This window comes from Vigna umbellata, chromosome 6, assembly GCF_029865625.1.
Source record: "Vigna umbellata cultivar VRB3 chromosome 6, Vumbellata_1.0, whole genome shotgun sequence".
In the NCBI taxonomy this organism is placed as follows: domain Eukaryota; kingdom Viridiplantae; phylum Streptophyta; class Magnoliopsida; order Fabales; family Fabaceae; genus Vigna; species Vigna umbellata.
Window position 1 is genome coordinate 13,677,856 of NC_142170.1, and position 19,871 is coordinate 13,697,726.

General features: G+C 30.9%; 4 protein-coding genes across 4 annotated transcripts; 2 read left to right on the forward strand and 2 right to left on the reverse strand.

Annotated features, from left to right (window-relative positions):
• Positions 1-2,526: 2,526 nt before the first annotated feature.
• Positions 2,527-6,132, reverse strand: LOC124843849 (IQ domain-containing protein IQM4-like). Its single transcript, XM_047320684.2, has 9 exons — positions 5,894-6,132; positions 5,168-5,506; positions 4,776-4,887; positions 4,453-4,518; positions 4,223-4,311; positions 4,041-4,128; positions 3,639-3,869; positions 3,321-3,422; positions 2,527-3,203 (listed from the first exon to the last, which is right to left on the reverse strand). The coding sequence occupies exons 2-9, from the start codon at positions 5,482-5,484 to the stop codon at positions 2,814-2,816; spliced, it is 1,395 nt and encodes a 464-aa protein (XP_047176640.1). The 5' UTR covers positions 5,485-5,506; positions 5,894-6,132; the 3' UTR covers positions 2,527-2,813.
• Positions 6,133-10,242: 4,110 nt separating this feature from the next.
• Positions 10,243-11,729, forward strand: LOC124843851 (uncharacterized). The gene is made up of 3 exons (XM_047320686.2): positions 10,243-10,877; positions 11,094-11,152; positions 11,349-11,729. Exons 1-3 carry the CDS (start codon positions 10,766-10,768, stop codon positions 11,583-11,585), a joined length of 408 nt encoding a protein of 135 aa, XP_047176642.1. The 5' UTR covers positions 10,243-10,765; the 3' UTR covers positions 11,586-11,729.
• A 500-nt stretch (positions 11,730-12,229) lies between these two features.
• LOC124843846 (coatomer subunit zeta-2-like) lies at positions 12,230-14,852 on the forward strand. Its single transcript, XM_047320680.2, has 6 exons — positions 12,230-12,254; positions 12,911-13,070; positions 13,829-13,976; positions 14,090-14,167; positions 14,250-14,334; positions 14,608-14,852. Exons 1-6 carry the CDS (start codon positions 12,243-12,245, stop codon positions 14,665-14,667), a joined length of 543 nt encoding a protein of 180 aa, XP_047176636.1. The 5' UTR covers positions 12,230-12,242; the 3' UTR covers positions 14,668-14,852.
• An 817-nt stretch (positions 14,853-15,669) lies between these two features.
• LOC124843841 (RNA-binding (RRM/RBD/RNP motifs) family protein) lies at positions 15,670-19,189 on the reverse strand. The gene is made up of 6 exons (XM_047320675.2): positions 18,850-19,189; positions 18,652-18,692; positions 17,181-17,344; positions 16,990-17,092; positions 16,730-16,899; positions 15,670-16,626 (listed from the first exon to the last, which is right to left on the reverse strand). The coding sequence occupies exons 1-6, from the start codon at positions 18,966-18,968 to the stop codon at positions 16,159-16,161; spliced, it is 1,065 nt and encodes a 354-aa protein (XP_047176631.1). The 5' UTR covers positions 18,969-19,189; the 3' UTR covers positions 15,670-16,158.
• Positions 19,190-19,871: the final 682 nt, after the last annotated feature.

Sequence of the window (19,871 nt, forward strand, 5' to 3'; positions counted from 1 at the left end):
ACCACCACCAACCACTCCCTGCACCTCTCCATACCTAATTTGCCCTTTTATAAAACGGATATCAACATCCGTTTCACCTTCAACGGATGTTGACATCCGTTTAATAAATTTTTAAAAAGTATTTTATTTATTGTTTAAATAATAATATATACATTAAATTAATAATAATTATTTTATTAAATAAAATAAAATTAATTTATAAATAATTAAATAATAATTTTTAAAAAATTAAATAACATTTATATATTAATTTAAAATATAAAAAATTAAAAACAAAAAAACAAAAAAGGTAACGGATGTCGCCACATCCGTTAACGGATGTGGCACATCCGTTTTAATATATTTATAACAAATTTTTTAATTATTATTTAAATAATAATTCATAAATTAAATTTAATAATAATTATTTTATTAAATAAAATAAAATAAATTTATAAATAATTAAGTAATAATTTTAAAATAATTAAATAATATTTATACATTAATTTAAAATAAAAAAGATTAAAAAAAAAAACTAAAAACCAAAAATGCAACGGATGTCGCCACATCCGTTACGGATGTGGCACATCCGTTTTAATATATTTATAACAAATTTTTTAATTATTATTTAAATAATAATACATAAATTAAATTTAATAATAATTATTTTATTAAATAAAATAAAATAAATTTATAAATAATTAAGTAATAATTTTAAAATAATTAAATAATATTTATACATTAATTTAAAATAAAAAAGATTAAAAAAAAACTAAAAACCAAAAAAAAAATGCAACGGATGTCGCCACATCGTTAACGGGGCACATCCGTTTTAATATATTTATAACAAATTTTTTAATTATTATTTAAATAATAATACATAAATTAAAATTAATAATAATTATTTTATTAAATAAAATAAAATTAATTTATAAATAATTAAGTAATAATTTTAAAAAAATTAAATAATATTTATATATTAATTTAAAATACAATAAATTAAAAAAAAAATTAAAAAAAAAAAAACTCAACGGATGTGGCACATCCGTTGAAGAATTTTTTCTTCAACGGATGTTGACATCCGTTGAAGAATTTTTTCTTCAACGGATGTTGACATCCGTTGAAGAAAAGAGGTGGGAGTGTAGGATATTTTAAAATATAAAGGATAGTTTTGGAATTTTAGAAAAATGTGGTGGTACAGGGAGCAAAGTGGGGTGGTGTAGGGAGCAACACCCTTCGCGGATTCTTGACACAGCCCATTAGAATAAGACCCAATATAACAAAGCCCAAACTCTTTTTTACAGATTTCTTCAATAATCAATTCTAGGAATGTTCCATTTAGTTTGGTTATTTTTAATGGCATACGTGTATAATAAATTATTTTTTGTTGTTGATTGTCGTAAAATAATTTTTAATTACTTATGATAAGATGCTAAAACTAATTGTGTGAAAAAGAAGATAAAATGTTCAAAGTATAAAAATAGCATTTTTAAAACTTTTACTTTTGTGATAATCAACAATTTACAAGGTAAATTTCTTCTTTAAAAAAATGAACTCCGAGACCTATTACAACGTGTATAAAAAGTGTAAAAGAATCTTGAAAAGAAATTATTCATTAAACATTAATTATTCTTACTTCTTTCTTATTTTTTTTAATTGGCACCAAATAATTTGAAAAACTATATCAAACAACAATTGCCTTTTATAATTGTCAAGTCAAATATTTAACAATACGCCGAAAAAAAAAATCCTCCCAAATCATAATAACACTCATTATATTGTTAAAATAATCAAGATTTAAATATTTTATTTTATCTTTATTTTTCTCAACTTTGTTCAATATAATATTTTTTTTATTCATGGTCTCAATTTTTTTGTCTCTTTTTATCATTATTTAAATTGTTAACAATATTAACCTTGTTTGAATGATCTGTTAATTTTTTTTAACCTGGTTCATCTAGCAGAAGACTTGGAAGTCTGCCATTCAATCGTCATGGTACATATTAACCGTGTTTGAACGTATATTGACGCTAATAGTTTGGTTTATTTTTGTTTTGAAGAACTAAGAAAAAAAAATTAGCAAAGATTTGGCATAGGTTCATAAGTATGACTTGAGAACAAGCTTTAGAAAAATCATCATTAAGACACAATCGTCATCTCTCTCTTGTTGAAGAACAAGCACAAACAACAATCATAAGATGCAGAGAAAGTTCTTTCAAAATAGTTTTCAGACCAGTATAGTATTGTGATATTGTGGAGTCATCTTGCTTGCAATTTTAAAGTTCTTCTTTCATATCATCAATACAAAACTTGTAACCATGAGAAAATAGTTGAAGAAGATAGTGTCAAATGTTAGAAGCAGTGCCAGATTATTGAAAAGAATAATCCACTATTACATAGATGAGTATGTTGACTATATACAATGATCCAAGCAATACTCCTAACAAACATACTATAACAGAACAACAGAAAGAAGAAAGAAGATATGAAACAGAATGAAGCTAATACTCTAACAATGACTGAATCCACATCAGAAGACAGGCAAGAGAAGCTAATAAAAAATAGTTGTATTTGCAAATGTGATGTGACATACACAAGAATGAACTATTAACCTAACCCCTTACTACCAATGGATAAACTGCCAAACATCTAAGGGGCAGGAGAAAAAATAATTCCACAGAAACTTACTCTATATGAACTGGCCAATGAAAACCCAAATGAAAACTAAAGAAAAAAGTTGTTGGGTTAGCTCCTTTGTGACCTTTATAATACTGTAATATGTACCAATGGTCCAAATTTAAATGCTAAAACTAAAGCAGTGTCCAGCATGCACTTCAATGTCCTTGTAGCATAGGGCTAGGAAGTCCCATGTTCACAAGCTTAGGTGACAGATGTTTGGTTCTTGGTCTGGGAGAAGGAATTGGTGCTTTGTCTGCAAATGTTCCCTGGTTGTCTCCAGGTGAAAGATTGAGCTGTTCAAGTGCTTGCACTTGGAATTTTGTTGGATATTCTCTCACACAACCAATCCGAGGACCTACTCCAGTACTCCATTTGCTTGACATTGGCTTGTTCTCATGTACTGAATCTTCTTCCACTTTTTCTTTACCATTATTATTAGCAGTGACAGAGTCACTGCCACCCACATTGCCTTCCATGTATTCAAAGGCCAGCTCCTCATCATTGGCAGGTTGAGAAGGTGGAACATCTTCATCCACTGCATCTTTCTGCAGCAGACAACCATGAAATTACAAAATGTTTCAACAAATTTTCACCAAATTCATGCTTCTATTGAATGCCAATTTGACAAAGCAATAGGGGAAGATGTTTTTATAGTGTTTCACCTTTACATTTGTCATATCCACACTGTGTTCCTCCAAGAAGCTAATGAATTCCATGAAATTTTTCTCTGTTGGACGGTAGTGACCACTGTATGGCCATATAGCCTGCGTAAGATGTAAAATGAAGATCAATTTAGAATTAAAACTATTGTAAAAACTGTAAGATCAATTTAAACTTTTGATTTTGACATTCATATATAGCTGTAAGATTAAAACTTTTAGTTATCACATTCTTTAAATAAGAACCATTCTTCAATTTCCTTCTTTGGAATCTTGCATTTGTGAAAAAGGGGTGTACGTATAAAACAGATTGCAGCATACTTGAAGAACTCCATGCTGAGCAACCAATCTTCCTGATGCAATGGTTGCACCACCAGCCAGAAAACTAGAGTGCTGAAAATGGCCTTTATTCTTCTGCCCAACATACAAAACTCTAGATAGGCTAAGAACAAAAATCCACTTGGATTCCTCGGTAGTGTGTACAAGTTTCTTGCTCTCTCTATAAACAAGCCTCCCTCCCTCTACAACCACTTCATATGCTTCCCTTTCTTTCTGCAAAATTCAAGGAACAACTTTGAAACTTTTAATATCAAGTCATTATAGGTGAACTCAACAATTCACCAGTATCAATGTCACCTAATAAGATGCCATTGTTGCATTATAGAATTAGTACAAGTATTATCATACGTGAAATTGTATATGCTATTTAGTGAAACAACTTACAGGTCCAAGGTACTTTATGCACTGGTCCTGCAAGTCCCTTCTAGAACATGCTTTTAGCTCCACTTTTTTGCCATCTCCAACATCCAACCTTCATTCACCAAGATGCAATTAAGAAATTAGAAAATAGGGATTCAATTTTTTTCAGACCAAGGCATTTTAGCATTGCACCATTAACAATTTACCAGTAGAAAAAAGGCTGATAGCTCTGGCTACGAAACCAGACTTCATAGTAGAAATGAAGATTGTGACCATAACGATGACGGGGATCAATCTGAAAAATATATGGAAATCATAGCCTTGATTAATTGGCTTCTTTGGACTCTAAGAGAATAAATGACCAAACAAAAGAAAATTTGTTATATTTAGAAAAATGAATTTATTTGTTAGTCAAGATGTAGATGGATGAGCTTACAGCTTCAAGCCAGTGTCTCAGTGCAAATTTCTGTGCCTTATCATCTTTGGACAAACCTTTTCCCACCTAACAACAGAGAAAGAAAAAAGTATAGTGGTTGTCATTCAACAAGATCCTAAAGGAAATTTGTTTAGAAAGGAGATGGTAAACTTTGAATACGTCTCTATGGTCCTAGTCAAATTATGTTAAGTACATCATCTTTTGGGAAATGTAAATGGTTCAAAGAAGACTAATATGGGCCCAAATATTGAAGCAAAGTACATAAAAAGATATTCCTTAGTCAAAGTAGATTAAAGTTTATGGCTTCTAATATTAAAAAATACCTTAGCAGCCATCATCCTAGCCCTTGCCCATTTTGAAATAGCTGTTTCTGATTTATCAGGGTCAAAATGGGATGTAGAACACCTGGTAGCAGTAATCACCGAATCCTTCCACCTGGACCAGAGAAAAAAAAACTTAAGACAGTAGTTTTTACTGAGCGCTAATAATTGAATTTGTAGGCTATTATAAGCTTCAAAAATGCTTAAATGTACTATTTTTAACTAAAAGTGTTCTTTAATCATTAGAAGAGGCTAAAACTACATAGTTTTTGCAAATTTTTAAGAGAAACAAATTAATGGAAAATTTTGACTCCTAATTAATTGGCAAGAAGTAGTATTTTCTAGCACTAAATGCAAATATAAGCACAAAATGAGAAGACAAGAATAGAGCAAACCACAGCTCCTCGCAAACAACTGCACAATCAGCCAGAATTCTTCTGATCCTGTAACTCTTGTAGACTTTCTGAAGCTTAATTACTGCTAATTCAAGCTGAGAATAGGGTTCTGGAGAAAACATTTGTTCTGAAAGCATATATTTGAACGAGAATGCGGTTTGGAGCTTCAGATTTCCAACCTTCCTTCTTTTCAAACTTGTAGATTTTTCAGCAGTTGCATCAGCTATCTGATCAGGCTTAAAGAAATCATTCAAATTTATGTCGTTCTCGAAGCTCACCGTGACTTCTCCTTCCTTGTTTACCGCAAATATTCCCATTCCTATGCAAAAATCTGCAACACTGCTTTACATTTTCCAGTATTCATGTTAACTATATATACGTGAAAGTTGCAATCAGGAAGAACAACCGCTATTAAATGATGAGCATACACTTCTCAGAACAAAAACCAACACACCTATATCTTTCATTTCCTCAGGAAGATCAAGGACTAAATCAGTCTCCAAAAAATCATTAATGCCAATCAAACCAATGTTCAAAATTGAAAAAAAATCACAATTTCAGCGTAATGAACTACATGATTCATGTTCTAGTGGAGGATACGTAATGAACAACATTTCAAAACTGAATATAGATATGCATGGGATAGCTATAAAAACACAGCAAAATCATATACAGAAAGCAACTAATATTAAGAGAGTTTAAATAGAAGGAGGAGAAACGACTGACCTGGTATAAAAAATTGAGGTTGTCTATAGTTTCATGTATACAGCAGAGTGTAGCCTTTGAAATGGCGTTTCCCAGAGTCTTATATACTGCACAAGTTTGGAAGAGACATTAGGCAGATAGAATTTCGCAAAGTATGTCATAGAAAAATGTGGACAATTGAAAAATCGGTTGCCAATAAACTGGTTCTGTTTGAACAGAAAATTAAGAGGAAACATCATGTGACTTTGGTTCCATAAAATTCAGTTATTTTGAATAGTAAATAAAAAATTAAAAAAAAAGAAAAGGATGTTGCGACTTGCTGAGCCCACGAGGTGTTGAATGGGTTCATTCAAATATTCACAAAGTATACCGATACGTATATGATAGTGAAGAATAGTAGGTGTCTTACATGTGTATATTTATACCATATACCGTACCGTACATTGTTTTGTACGTTTTGGAAGCAGAAGAAGTGAAAAGGAAAAGTTTGGCTTCACGCGGAGAGTGGAAAGACAGAGAATGAGTCCAAAGCGAAATTTTGGCATTATATTTCAAAAACAAGAACGGGTCCAAATTATAAATATGTATTTTTTTAATAAATAAATATTTAGATATAGATAAAAGGCAAGAAGAAAATGTCTAATGTTATTCTTCAATCCATTATTACAAGTTCCAAGGATTTTCTTTTGATAATACTGGTTAATACCATTACTGATAAATATGGGTTTAGAAAAAAAATAATTTTTTTCTTCTTTCCACAACAACAAAATCCTTGTATAAATTAATAATAGATAATCTATTATGACTTAATGAGGAGGAAAAAAAATTACACAGACAATTATTCATGTTTAATAAATTTAAGATTACTAAATTAGGAATGTCATGGGTTAACCCACTCTATATTTGACTTACAACATAAGAATTATGTGTTAGTTTTTTTATCCGTTACCAATTCGTATAAAGAAAATATTATTATTTTTTTGTATACAGAAATATTAAAAAAAACTTATACAAATATTATAATAATAATATTATTTTAATGTTTCATATTTTCATTGCATATATATATATATATATATATATATATATAAAATAAAATTGAAATAAACTAAATAAATATAAAATTAAGATTCACATAAAAAAATTCAAAATTAAACCTTTTATAAAAGCATAAAAATAAATCGCTGTTTAACCATTAATAATATTAAATTTAAACACAAGAAAAAAAATAATAAAACAAAATAAAATAAAAATTTACCTCACTTAGAAATTAAAATATAATAATTTTATCTCCCATCATTAGTCCAGATTATAATTTATGAGAGACGAATATAAGTGGATCAACATTATAAAATACTGAACCCGCCGCACATTATTATTCTTAAATTAAACTAAATTTTAAAATAGTTACAGCATAAAAAATGAAGAAGTTTTATTAGCTTTATAGTGGAACTAGAGACAAAAGTGAGGCAGGTATGAATTTACCATAATAGCCCTTCTGAAGTAGAGAAAAAAGCTTCAGATGGTGAAACCAGAGTGTGACTGGGAGGATAAGATTGAGACAATAAGAAAATCTGAATTTTTGATCTGAATGTTAATTGTTAAAAAGAAAGTTTATAACATAACCTAAAAGCTAGTATAGAAAAAGGTAAAAGGTACCTCAATAATGTTTATGGTGAGAAGAAGTACAGTGACAGCACAGAGGATACACTGGTAACTGTTTCTATGAATGTCACCAAATGGAACACTCTGGCTGTGGCTCATGGTATTCCCAGGTAGTTACATTTATAGGCATAAACAGAATGGTTTATCGTGGTTCCAATTTTTAATTTGATGTAATTAAGGTTATTAAATTGTTCCATCTATTTCATGTTGTTGATTGAGGTTTAAGAGAAGGACAAGTTGACCAAATGGCTTTTGCATTTTACAACTGGTCATTAGTTGCAGTGATGCATTGGAGATGAAACAAAAATGGCTCTTGCTTCTTAAAAGTGGTCACAGTGACGTCAATGACCTTCTGCGTAATGGAATATCTGTGATTAACAACAACACGCAATGCACAAATCATAGGTGGTGTGTCTGGTGACAATTGATGTCACAAGTTTTGAAAAATGGATTAGCTGTGTTGCATTCAGATATGCTAAAAAATGGGGTAATATATATATATATATATATATATATATATATATATATATATATATATATATATATATATATATATATATATTTTTATAATAAAAAGGAGAGTTTTAGATGAGGATGAAGAGATGAGAAAAGTACCATGCTGTTAAAAATTATTATAAAAGATATTCCATGAATAATATGATTTTAAAAGCTTTTACATTTTGCCAGCAAGTCTCTGATTTGGCAGTATGAGATCAATGGTTGAATATATGAGATTGATGGAATGGAAGATGGAGAGTTTATTTATCTTAAAGTTTTGCAAATAAATAAAATGATATTGAAAACATTATTATTTTTCTTTTTTAAAAAATGTAGTTTCATACGCTATTCTTTTATATAAAAAAAGAGAAAATAATTAATATAATAATATATTAAAAATTAATATTACATTGAATTATGAGAGTATACATAATTTTAAAACTATTTTGTACAATGAAAACTGTAGTTATTTTAGTGATATTTTAAACATAATATATAATGTTCGAGTACATGTATTAAACTTATCTCCATAAAAAAAAGTTAAATTATTTTGAGATAAAAAAAAATTCTACAAGAAAATGATTAATTTGTAAAAAAGAAAATCACATAATCTTTATGGGAAATGTTTATTTTTTTAGTTACTAAATCATATAATATTATAATATATTATATTGTATCATATAGTTTTAAAATTAAATTTTTTAAAACTATTACAAAGCAACAAATATAATTTTTCTTCTAAAGATATTAGACCTATTCTCTAGCACCATACATTTATATATAGAGAATATAAATACACATGGAGTTTCCCTGCATTTCAACCCAAGTTGTCCTTTAGCATGATTTATAGATGAGAGATTCATGTCATTAACCTTTGTATCTAGAACATCTCTAATGGAAGATATATAGCTAATGTTTACTTTCATATGTAGTAAATAAGTTAGATTTTATTTATTAGACTAAAAGATCTATGCTCTTTTTATTAAACTCAATTGTTCATATTTTTATTTACAGGTTTCATCCATGTTAATGAACAGTATTTAATTAGATTTGAGATTAATTACAATTGTTATTTTTTTGAAAAATAAATAAAAATGTTAAAAATTTAGGTAAAATTATTTCAGTATCAATTAAAATATAAGATTAACAAGTAATTAAATTTTTAATTTAAAAATATTAATGACAATCTTTTAAAATATTATTTAAATTATAAAATGTAAGCATCTCATTATACTCAATATTGATTTCAAAATGGATTTAGTAAAAAAATTAAGAAAATTATATTCTATTAAGTAACTAATAAAAAGGAAATAAAAACTATATAATTTAGGAAGTGTTTATCTCATTATTGATTCAATAAAACACATGAAACTTCGATCTAATATAAATATTATAAAATATGTTACGAAGAAAAGAGAAATAAAAAACTATATAAATATTATTTCATTTTCAAAAATAAAATCCCAAACTTATATGTGTTTGCTATTCTTTTTTGTCTTAAGCTTATTGTTTTTGAGACAGTTAAGTTAGAGTCAACTTTAATAAGATGTGGTTTATTTTTAGATTAAGTAAGGATTACCATTTTAATGGTTTAAAAAATATGAAGCACAAAATTTTAAAATATAATTATTGAATAATCAAGGATCAATGATAATATATTAAAAAATATTTATATATATTTTAATTATAGAAAATAAGCATTTATAGTGTCAGGTAAACAATCTAAAATATAAATATTTTAAATCCAAATTCATCCACTTATTCTCAATACTGCTAAATTGAATCTGAATAAATTCTAGACTTTGTAAATGTTCCCTTTTTCTGATTCAAAACCAAGAGACATTCATAACCAAAAACATTCAAACTACAACCTGTTATGTGGAAAAGTATGCTGCAGAAAATGAAGAACACCCAAATTTAATGCCTTCTAAAGAAATGGTCCAAATTTTGGATATTGATGAAGAGATTTGTCTCTTTCCCAACAACTAACTCCTGCAAAGTTGACTCTAACAAGAGTAATAATATATTAATAGATCCATTTAACTAAGTCAATAAATACTACTGCTACAGTGAAGTATTATATTTGCTGCAGCAGAGGCTAATGTTTATTTTTGTATTTTATTTTTCTGCTGCTCCATCTTTATATGCATAATAACTGTCACCCTGCCATTGATTTCTTTCTTCCGTATATGGCAATGAAATTAAAGCATCACTAAAAGACAATGGCTCTGCAGTCTAGATATCAAAATCCTTATTTTAATATGAAATATCAGAAAAATTATGAGGGTGTTGCAGGTGTTTTCAGACCCAAAATGGGTGCTGTCATTCTGCACTAATAGATCACCATATATTGTGCAATGCTTTTAGATTGATTGTAAGAAAGATAGGCTTAGACTTTGGCTTGGCTTAAGGGTGAAAGAGAGTGGAAAACAGACTACTCTTAGAGCACCTAGTGAGGTGTCAAAAGAAGGTGAAACTTGTGCTAGTGAAGCAAAATCACTTGCTTCTCAAGCAAAATCTCTCAGCTCTCTGCAAGACTCATCTGATAAAACTTTGGAGTTTATTCTGATCTTTTTGGGAACTACAATTGTTAGCTACCCTTTCTCCCCTTCTTATATTTCACATTTCACACCAAATCAATAATCATGCCTTGCCTCTTGTTGTGAAGGGAGAAGCAACATTCACATCATCATCATCACATTCATCATTTGCTGTTTTGAAAATAGAAAAATGAAAGTAACATTATGTTGTTTTCTTCTGCTAGCTCTACAAATAACCAGTTGGGAATCTGCAGTTTTAGCCACAAGATCCTTTCCTCCTTCTGATACCATGTCCAATCCAGGTTATTGCTTAAACCACACACTGTTTTTATCTTTGACTTGTTAGCATCATGTGAGCAATTATATCTTCATGATATTCAACTTTTCTCAGTCCATTTCCTTTCCATGTATTTTCAAACTTATATAATTTATCTTGATCTTTTCAAATGTGAACATTGCTCTTTGACAACTAACTATTTCATTCTTTTTGTACTATGGTGTTGTCTATACTCCATCAGGCCCCCAAGAGGCACCAGTACCAATGTCTTCACCACAGAATACTGTAGAATCAGAAAAGGTTTGTCACCCTTCTCCCATTTTAGAGTTTCATAGGTGGATGCTAATTTCTGGTATGAGAAATGATTAAGTAGTTGTCTTAAATCATAAGCTTTTCAATTGCTGCAAAAGAATACTGTTTTGCATATAAAGATCAGTTGAGATCATTATGGTTTCAGACTTCCTAGTACTAATGTGTTTGTTTTCCTTCGTTAAAGGGTCTAATGGACAAGAAAGTTATGTCGGATTCAATGGAAAAAACATACAACATAGGAGTGAGGAAAATAGGATCAATTCCACCAAGTTGTGACCACAAGTGTTATGGTTGCACTCCATGTGAAGCTATTCAAGTTCCCAGCACCAGCAGTAGAAACAATCATTTGGGTTTGCAGTACTCAAATTATGAGCCAGAGAGTTGGAAATGCAAGTGTGGTCCTTCCCTCTACAGCCCCTGATGAATATAATATATGTTTCTCCTGTTCATACCATTCAATATGAATATAGTAGTTCATATATAATTAATCATCTCCTTCTCTCTCACCTTCGTATTTATTGTTTAATGTAGCGCAATCTTCCTTAGGCTTGGAGCCACCATTATAAACAACACATCTTAATTATAATCTATAACTTATTCAATGTAGAACAATCTTTTTTATCAAATATTCTTAAAAAAATACTTTCAGGAATGTTTGAGAGATGATTTTAAGAATTGCGTCTAAAAAATAATAATAAAATTTTAAATTAAAAACTTTATTATTTTTCTTTTGTTTTAAAAGTATTTATGAGGAAATTGACACATACATTTCTTTAATAAGTTTATCACGGTTGTCTTTTAAGTTTATATAGTTTCCTTTTGATTTAATAAACTTAATTGCTAGTCTAAAAAATAAATCAATTTGTGTGTGACATTTTTTTTTTTTAAGTTTTCGGCCTTTGTTTGTACATTAATTTAAATTTAATATCAAGTTTATTAATTATCATAGATTATAATATTACCAATATTTTTATTTAGCAAGTTTCTATCTCAAATCAAATCTCAATTATATGTGTATATATATATACACAGACACACACATAGTCCCGCATTTTGTAACCGACTCTGTTTCTCCGAAATGGCTTCCCAGGCAAGTTTCTCTGTTTTTCATTTCACACTGTTCTTAATCACAATGAAATTCCAGAAAATTACTGATACTTAACAGTATCAACTATTTCACATCATTTATTTTTATTGATTTGTGAAGGTTGAACCAATATTCGATATTTTTTCTGTCGTTTTCCATTTAGTTATATGAATCCAAAACAGATTTAGAAATTGAAAAGGATATATATGCGGATTCGAGGTTTTGTGCTTGTTTCAGTTTCAGATTCATATTATTCAGTGCTATTATCTCGTAAACTTTACCGAATCAATTGATGAATCTGTATCTGCAATAGTGGAAACAGTACTGACTGAATGGATTAAATAAGAATGAGATTCTTTTTTCTCTTGTTTAGTCACAATTGAATACTGCAAGGCTTAATTGGATTCTCCGGGATAATGAGTACTCTGTAAATAAATTATGGTTCCCAGCATTCTTCCATTCATTCCACTTGACATGTTTTTTATCATACGGATATTGAGAACTAGTATCGGACAATGAACGAGAACGATTATCAAACTGAAAATAGATTGACGTGATAAAAAAATGGTGAAATCTGATTTCTCTAAGGTATAGGCTGAAAATATTATATAATAGTGTTAACTCTCCTTTCATGAATTGTTGGTACATTTTATCTGTAGGACTCATGTCCGTTGATAAAGAATATTCTTCTTCTTGATTCAGACGGAAAGCGTGTGGCGGTCAGGTATTTTTCAGAGGACTGGCCAACTAACAGCTCAAAGATTGCTTTTGAGAAGTTTGTGTTCAGTAAGACAGTTAAGACAAATGCTCGAACAGAAGGTAAGCGTCAGAGTTTAAGAAATACTCATCACAAAACCAAGTCATGATTTTAAATGCGATGCTAGGATACTGACATATCGTAGGTATTGCAGGCTATAATGTTACGCAGATAGGTCTTTTAAAGTCTGTTGTTGTTTATGTAATTTTTGGATCATAGTTAGTCTTTCTTACTTTCGGTTTCAAAAGTGATTTCTTAAGCATAGTGAGGTTATAAGTAGTAATCTTGGGGGCTCAATAATCAATTAAGAGCTTTCGGCTTCTTTTCTATATCTTTTACCCGGAACCCGACATTTTTATAGTAAGTTTTTATGAAACATTCTAAGTAGCCAGCATGTCTTATTTCTTGCTTTAGCTCATAATTCCTCTGATGATGTCCTCCATTTCTATACCCGTGTGTCAAGTCTGCAAATTAATTCCAAGATATAACGGAAGCATTTTCATCGTCTCTAGGCTTGATTTTTCCTCTTTTCCTTTTTGGACATATCAACATGCATCCAGCATCAGTATTTTCTATAGACCAAACTATGTGTACTGGTATTTGCTGTTATTATTGAACTAAAGAACGAACTTCGTCAGAATGTTGGACTGAACAATTTGTCACTGAAATTTGAGATATATAAAGTATTGGTTATTCTTTCCAGTGTGGCTTTGAAGAGGTTTCTTTTGATCATTATTTTATATTGTCATTTACCACCAAGTGGAAGTCTTTACTCGTGTTTTTTTGGTAACGGGGGTATATTGTTTCACATTATCTTTAGCTGAGATCACATTGCTCGACAACAATGTCATTATTTACAAATTTGTACAAGATCTCCATTTCTTTGTCACTGGCGGCGATCATGAAAATGAGATCATTTTAGCTTCAGTTCTTCAGGGTTTCTTTGATGCAGTCACGCTTCTCTTAAGGTGTTTTAGATTGGATTATTTTTTTCTATTTTTTATCTAGATTTTATTTACAGATGCATTTTACTCATCATGCTTCTGTCTTCTCTTCTATTTTTTTCTTGTGCCATTTACAGGAACAATGTTGACAAAAGAGAGGCGCTTGAAAACTTGGATCTTATTCTTTTATGCCTTGATGAGATTGTGGATGGAGGGTATGCATATGTCATTAGTCACATTTCTTTCTTGATATTGCAACTATTTTTATTTATTTTGTAAAGGTTTCCCTCCTTGAAGGATGATACTAGAAACAAATGGACCGCTTATTGCTGAAAAAGTGACCTCCCATAGCATGGATGGCGAGTCCCCCCTGACTGAGCAGGTAATGCAACACTCTTTCTGTTTTGTTTCTTGCACTAATGTATGCATACTGCTTTTACATTACAGAGTCAAATCACTTGCCATGTAGAGCCGAGGTTGCTTCATTTAGTCCTCATACTAAACTTACTTTAGAAGGCTATTACGTAACACTTTTTCCTTAAAGTTGATTTTGTTGTGAAAACTGAAAAATCAATTTTGATGGACAAATTTTAGGTTAAGATCAGCATATTGCTTTGATCTTAAATCTGATGATTGTAAATTTCTGATATTGCAGACACTAAGTCAAGCCTGGACTACAGCCAGAGAACATTTGACAAGAACCCTTCTAAAATGATTTTGGCATGCGCTGGAGTTTCTTTCCTATTCATTCTAGAGTTTTTTACTATCTTGACAGTTATCATACTCAACACTTATTTGTTTTTTCTTTATTCTTGTTGTTACTTTGAAAACACTGAAGAGGTTTCATTTATCCTAAATAATCATTCAACCATAGAAATATACATTATAAAACTAATAAAATTTTCACCTCAAATTATCTATTTCGTAATAAAAGTTTTAAATCTTTTTACTACAATATTTTTTTTATTTGTGATGAAACAATTCACACATGTATTTTTCTTTTAGAACGCATTGGAGGCTAGATAAGTGGAAAAAATATAAAAGTGGCTTAAAAACATTATCAATCTTACGACTATGATTCACTTGATATTTTCAATTTTCTACAATTTTGTACTTAAGTTAAGAATTTAATTAAATACGCTGATTACATAAACTATACCACTTTTTAATTATTGATTGCCAGGTAAGGTTGTTAAATTTTGTAACAATTTTCATAAAATTAAATTTGCAATGTTTTACTAGTTAACTTTCAATATAAAAATTTGTACTCAATTCACTAATCGCTTCCTTTATCAATTTTCTTTTGCATAAAATCCCAAAATCTTTAGCTTCCACTCAGATGCTAAATATAATTATATGTCGGTAGTGGTAAAGAAGACATGCTAAAAAGCTTAGCAAAACGGCGTCGTATTTGCATTTGAAGAATTGACCCTTTCCGTACAGTCAGTGGAGCAAAGTTGCGAACCCACCCAAGGTGTGCATAAGAATTGAAAAGTACTTGTAGACAAATTGTGAATCTCATTAAATGCATACATTAATTTGTTTTTGTCTAGCTCCTAACTTATCACTATACATCATTGCGTTCGTTTATTATTTAATATAATATAATTTAACACTTCATTTGTGACATCCATAAATCGTGAAGTACAAAAGGACCGTTAACAAAATAAAATATGTATACAAATGTTACAAGAGATAAGTAAAAGCTGGTTGTGGATGTAAAAAAGTAAAAATATTTCAACCAGAATATAGAAAAAGTTCAAAAAGTATTTCAAACATTTACAAAAATATAAGTTTACTCCTAAATTATGTCATATCAAACAAATTCCCTTAAACCTAGTTAGAACCAACGATGTTCAGCTAGTATACCCATTTCCACCGAGATGATTTTGAATAAACCTGATTCTTAACATATTTGTAGCGAGAAATCTAAGTGTTTGTGTGTGATTTTGGCTTCTGGTAGTTAATTTTTACCAGCATCTAGGGACCTTTCATATATGACGCTTCTAGAAATCAGCCTAGTCCTTATCAAAGAAACTCCAAGAAAGTTTTGCAAAATCCATTAGATACAATAACATATATACCTTTTGTTTCCCAACTTCTCATCTGAATGAATTATATCTGCATCAAACCTGGAGGGTGCTACTGCTGTCGCAGCCATACCTTTTGGAGCATTGTACGGTCTGCAGACTCTGGATACCAAAATTCATTTCCAGTAAGGATGGTACCTTCCAGTTGTAGGACCATCGTCCTTCTCAGCCCCTTTCCCACCATCATATCCACTGCTGCGGTTGAAACTAACGTTTCTTCCATATGCATTACCATCTCCATGGGAGATAGTGCCGCCACCATAAACCCCAGGATTACCATAAGAATTCAGTCCATAGCCGCCATAGCAATACATCGGTCCACCATATCCAAAACCATAACCATATCCACAATAACCACCATAAACAGTAGCAGCACTTCCGCCAAAGCTTCCCTCAAAGTAGCCATATGCACCGTTCATTCCAGAATCTGTATACTGTCCACCTCTTTTTCCATGATTACGATTTCTTGAGCTATTCCCACCATATCCATCCATTCCATTGCTAAAACCACCATATGACTTTCGTGAGGTACTACTGATGTGATCAACTCCAGATCTTTTGGGCTCAGCTCTCTTAATTTCAACCTATATTTATAGTCAGAAAAGGGTATCCAAAAGAAAAAAATAATATCAAGTTATGTGCAGCACAATAAGAATATCCTATTCTAACTTCAACAGTTTCACTAACCTGCTTGCCTCCAATTTCATGTATTTTTCCCGCTGAAAACACCTTTTCGACTGAATCTTCGTTGTCAAAAGTTACAAATCCAAAGCCTCTAGATCGCCCAGTATTGTGATCTAACATGATTTGGCACTCAACAACATCGCCATAAGGTGAAAAGTATCCCCTCAACTCATCTACAACGTACACACAATCCAGTAGTCAGAAGACAGAACACACAAATTCCAATATAACCAAGAAGAGTAAGGGCATCTGGTTCACTATACCGTCAGTGAAAAGTTGGGGTATTCCCCCTACAAATATCTTCTTTGTTTTTAGTACTCCAATTCCTTCCATGTCCTCCCTAGGGACTGTCCTCTTCACTTCAACCTGATCAAACAAAATTGAATATGTCATCAGGAGCAAGAATATGCGCTGCTACAATGTTTGAGCCAACATGTTCGAAACAAGAAGTTACCACTCTGCCATCAATGGTATGTTCCTGGGCCAAAACATCATCTGCTACAGCTGAATCGGCAAATGTTACAAAGCCAAAGCCGCGTGGCCTTCCAGAAAGTTTATTTGTCATTATTACCGAATCTGTTACTTCTCCATATTTGCTGAAGTAATTAAAAAATGATTCTGACAAACAAAAAGAAACACATGCTAGAATGAGATAAAATATACATAAAGGAATATAGGTTCCACCTTCCCCTATCTTCGAACAGTATTCTTCAGTCCAATAAGGACACGTAAATAATAAGTAAACAGAAAGTGAATGAATTAACATAATAATAACATAGTCTTTTGTATCAAACAAATTGCGCTTGAGTTGCATGCATGGCACAAATCAAGGATGAGGGAAAAAACTCTACAAAAACATTCTGATCCACATTTTAATTGTAATGCTTAATAACACTTCGCATCAGATAACAACCTATAAAATATACTCAATGAACAAGATAAATAGTTCAACTAAATACTCCTAATCAGTACTTCAGACTCTCTTCAAAAGTTGCCAAAAAATCACCATAGAACAATCAGCACCAGAAAATAATGTTCAAGAAAAACTGAGAAGGGCTGAAAACTACCAAACAGGCTACAAAGAGTATGGATACAAATGGCCTTTTCTAATCATTGAACTAGTACCGATAACACTCTTTAGGTCCGCTATAGAAGTCAAGCGGTGTGTGGCGCCTGTCTTAGGCAGCTAAAAGATTTGCAAAGCAGAACATTTTTCAATTGCAGCCACCGAAGCAGTAAATTCGGCCATTGTTGTGACAACTTCTGGCACTATAGCTGCACAACAGAAAGCCCTGTCGAAAACTCATTTCCCTCAAAGCTGTGCCATTTTCAGGGATTGAGGGAGTAGATATTTCCCTCACCTCACCCAGGTAGCATTTTTCAACTGATAACCAGACTGTGACTCGTGTATGTGTATGTTTTAATTGTCAAGGTAATTTTTTGTTCAATCAAGAATCATAATGTGTACCAAAAAGTAAGATTCAGAGGCAATAAAAAATAACTCCAGAATATATCTTATACATAATAGTAGTTGTGTTTGAGTTTGTGAAGTCTTTTTCTTGGTCCAGCCATGGTCCCCACCAGCCCACTGGACCAGCGGCTGGCGGCTGGCCCAGAAGGTTTTTGCACAAGACGGAAATGTAATTCAGGACATAGATAGGACCCAACAAGTGCGAGCACGGTAGTTTTCGAAGTCTGTAGTTTCAAAGAACGAAAACTAGGCAACAAAACATCCATGCATGGAGCAGGAATTGAATGAACGAGTGACAAATAAAGTAGTAGATCAGAACTGCTCCTCCGGTTCTTTTCATTCAATAATTTAAGAACAGGCATACATGGACGATAAAACAAAAATCCCTTCGTATAAATTTTCTACTCCAACCGGAAAATATTAAATTTAATTTATGGAGAAGAAGTGAGAATACCTTGAGAAGTTTCCCACGAAATGCCCCCAACGAAAAGTTTCCTAACATAAAAGAAAAACCAAATCGTCAAAATACCCACGAAAGAAGTGTAATTGGGAGAAGTTGTGGCGCCAAGAACATGCAAGAAAAAAACTAACGCCGCAAAACCCCCTTCTCCACAAAACCCATGTACCACCACCCACTACAGAAGTAACTAACCCTGAAGACGAATCACGAGGATTGGGGGAGGGTTTTGCGAGCTCGTCATTCGCATCACCATTGTAGGCGCCAGGTTCAGATTCGAATTGCAAGCCATGTTGAGAAGGAAAATACTCCATTGAAAATTTCAGCGTTGAATTACTCTCTAACCCTACTACTACACCCAAAAGAGTGCAATTTCAGAAGATAAATAATCGCACATGCTATGGCACAACGCAGATTGTTGGAAAATGAAGAAAAGCAGAGTGAAAAACCCTAGAAGTTGAAATGCTCAGAAACCTCTAGCTTTCCCTTACCCACTACACCTGACACAAAATTCCACACTAAAAAGCCCTTTGAAACTAAAAAGGTGCAAAAATATATAAACAACTTTTATTTCTGCCACTTAAAATTTGGATCAATTTATTTAACATTTTTTTTCCCCGGAAATGTTGTCTGTTCAAATAACTGCATGTAAGACAAGTGTCTTCTTATGCAACATCATAAATAAATTACATATTTTCTTTTTTTTCACTTTTTTTTCCTATTTGAATCTTTATTTTTGTTAACCAATTTTTTACTTTACATAATTTAAAAAAAAATACTCATCATAAATATTTAAATCTGTTTTTATTCATAATCATAATAATTAATAAAAAAAATTTATATATGCTTTATTATATTTACTTTTTATTTTGATAGAAAATTATAAGTGTTTTTATATATAATTACAACATTACAGAAATTAATGAGAAATATGTATCTTTATATACACAACTTTTTTATAATATTAATATAATTTTTAGTATGATTATTTTATTAATTAATTTTTTATAATACAATTCACTGTAAATAGGTTTTCTTTACCCTATTAATAGGATGAAGACAAATAGTAAGAAACATGTACCTGTGATAACCGCGATTTGTAATTTCGATGTATTTAACTATATATTAAACAGCTTGCTTAATTAATTTTTAACACAATTATATATAATTTTAATATAAATGTGTTTATGAGTCTACCATTAAATTAAAAACCCACT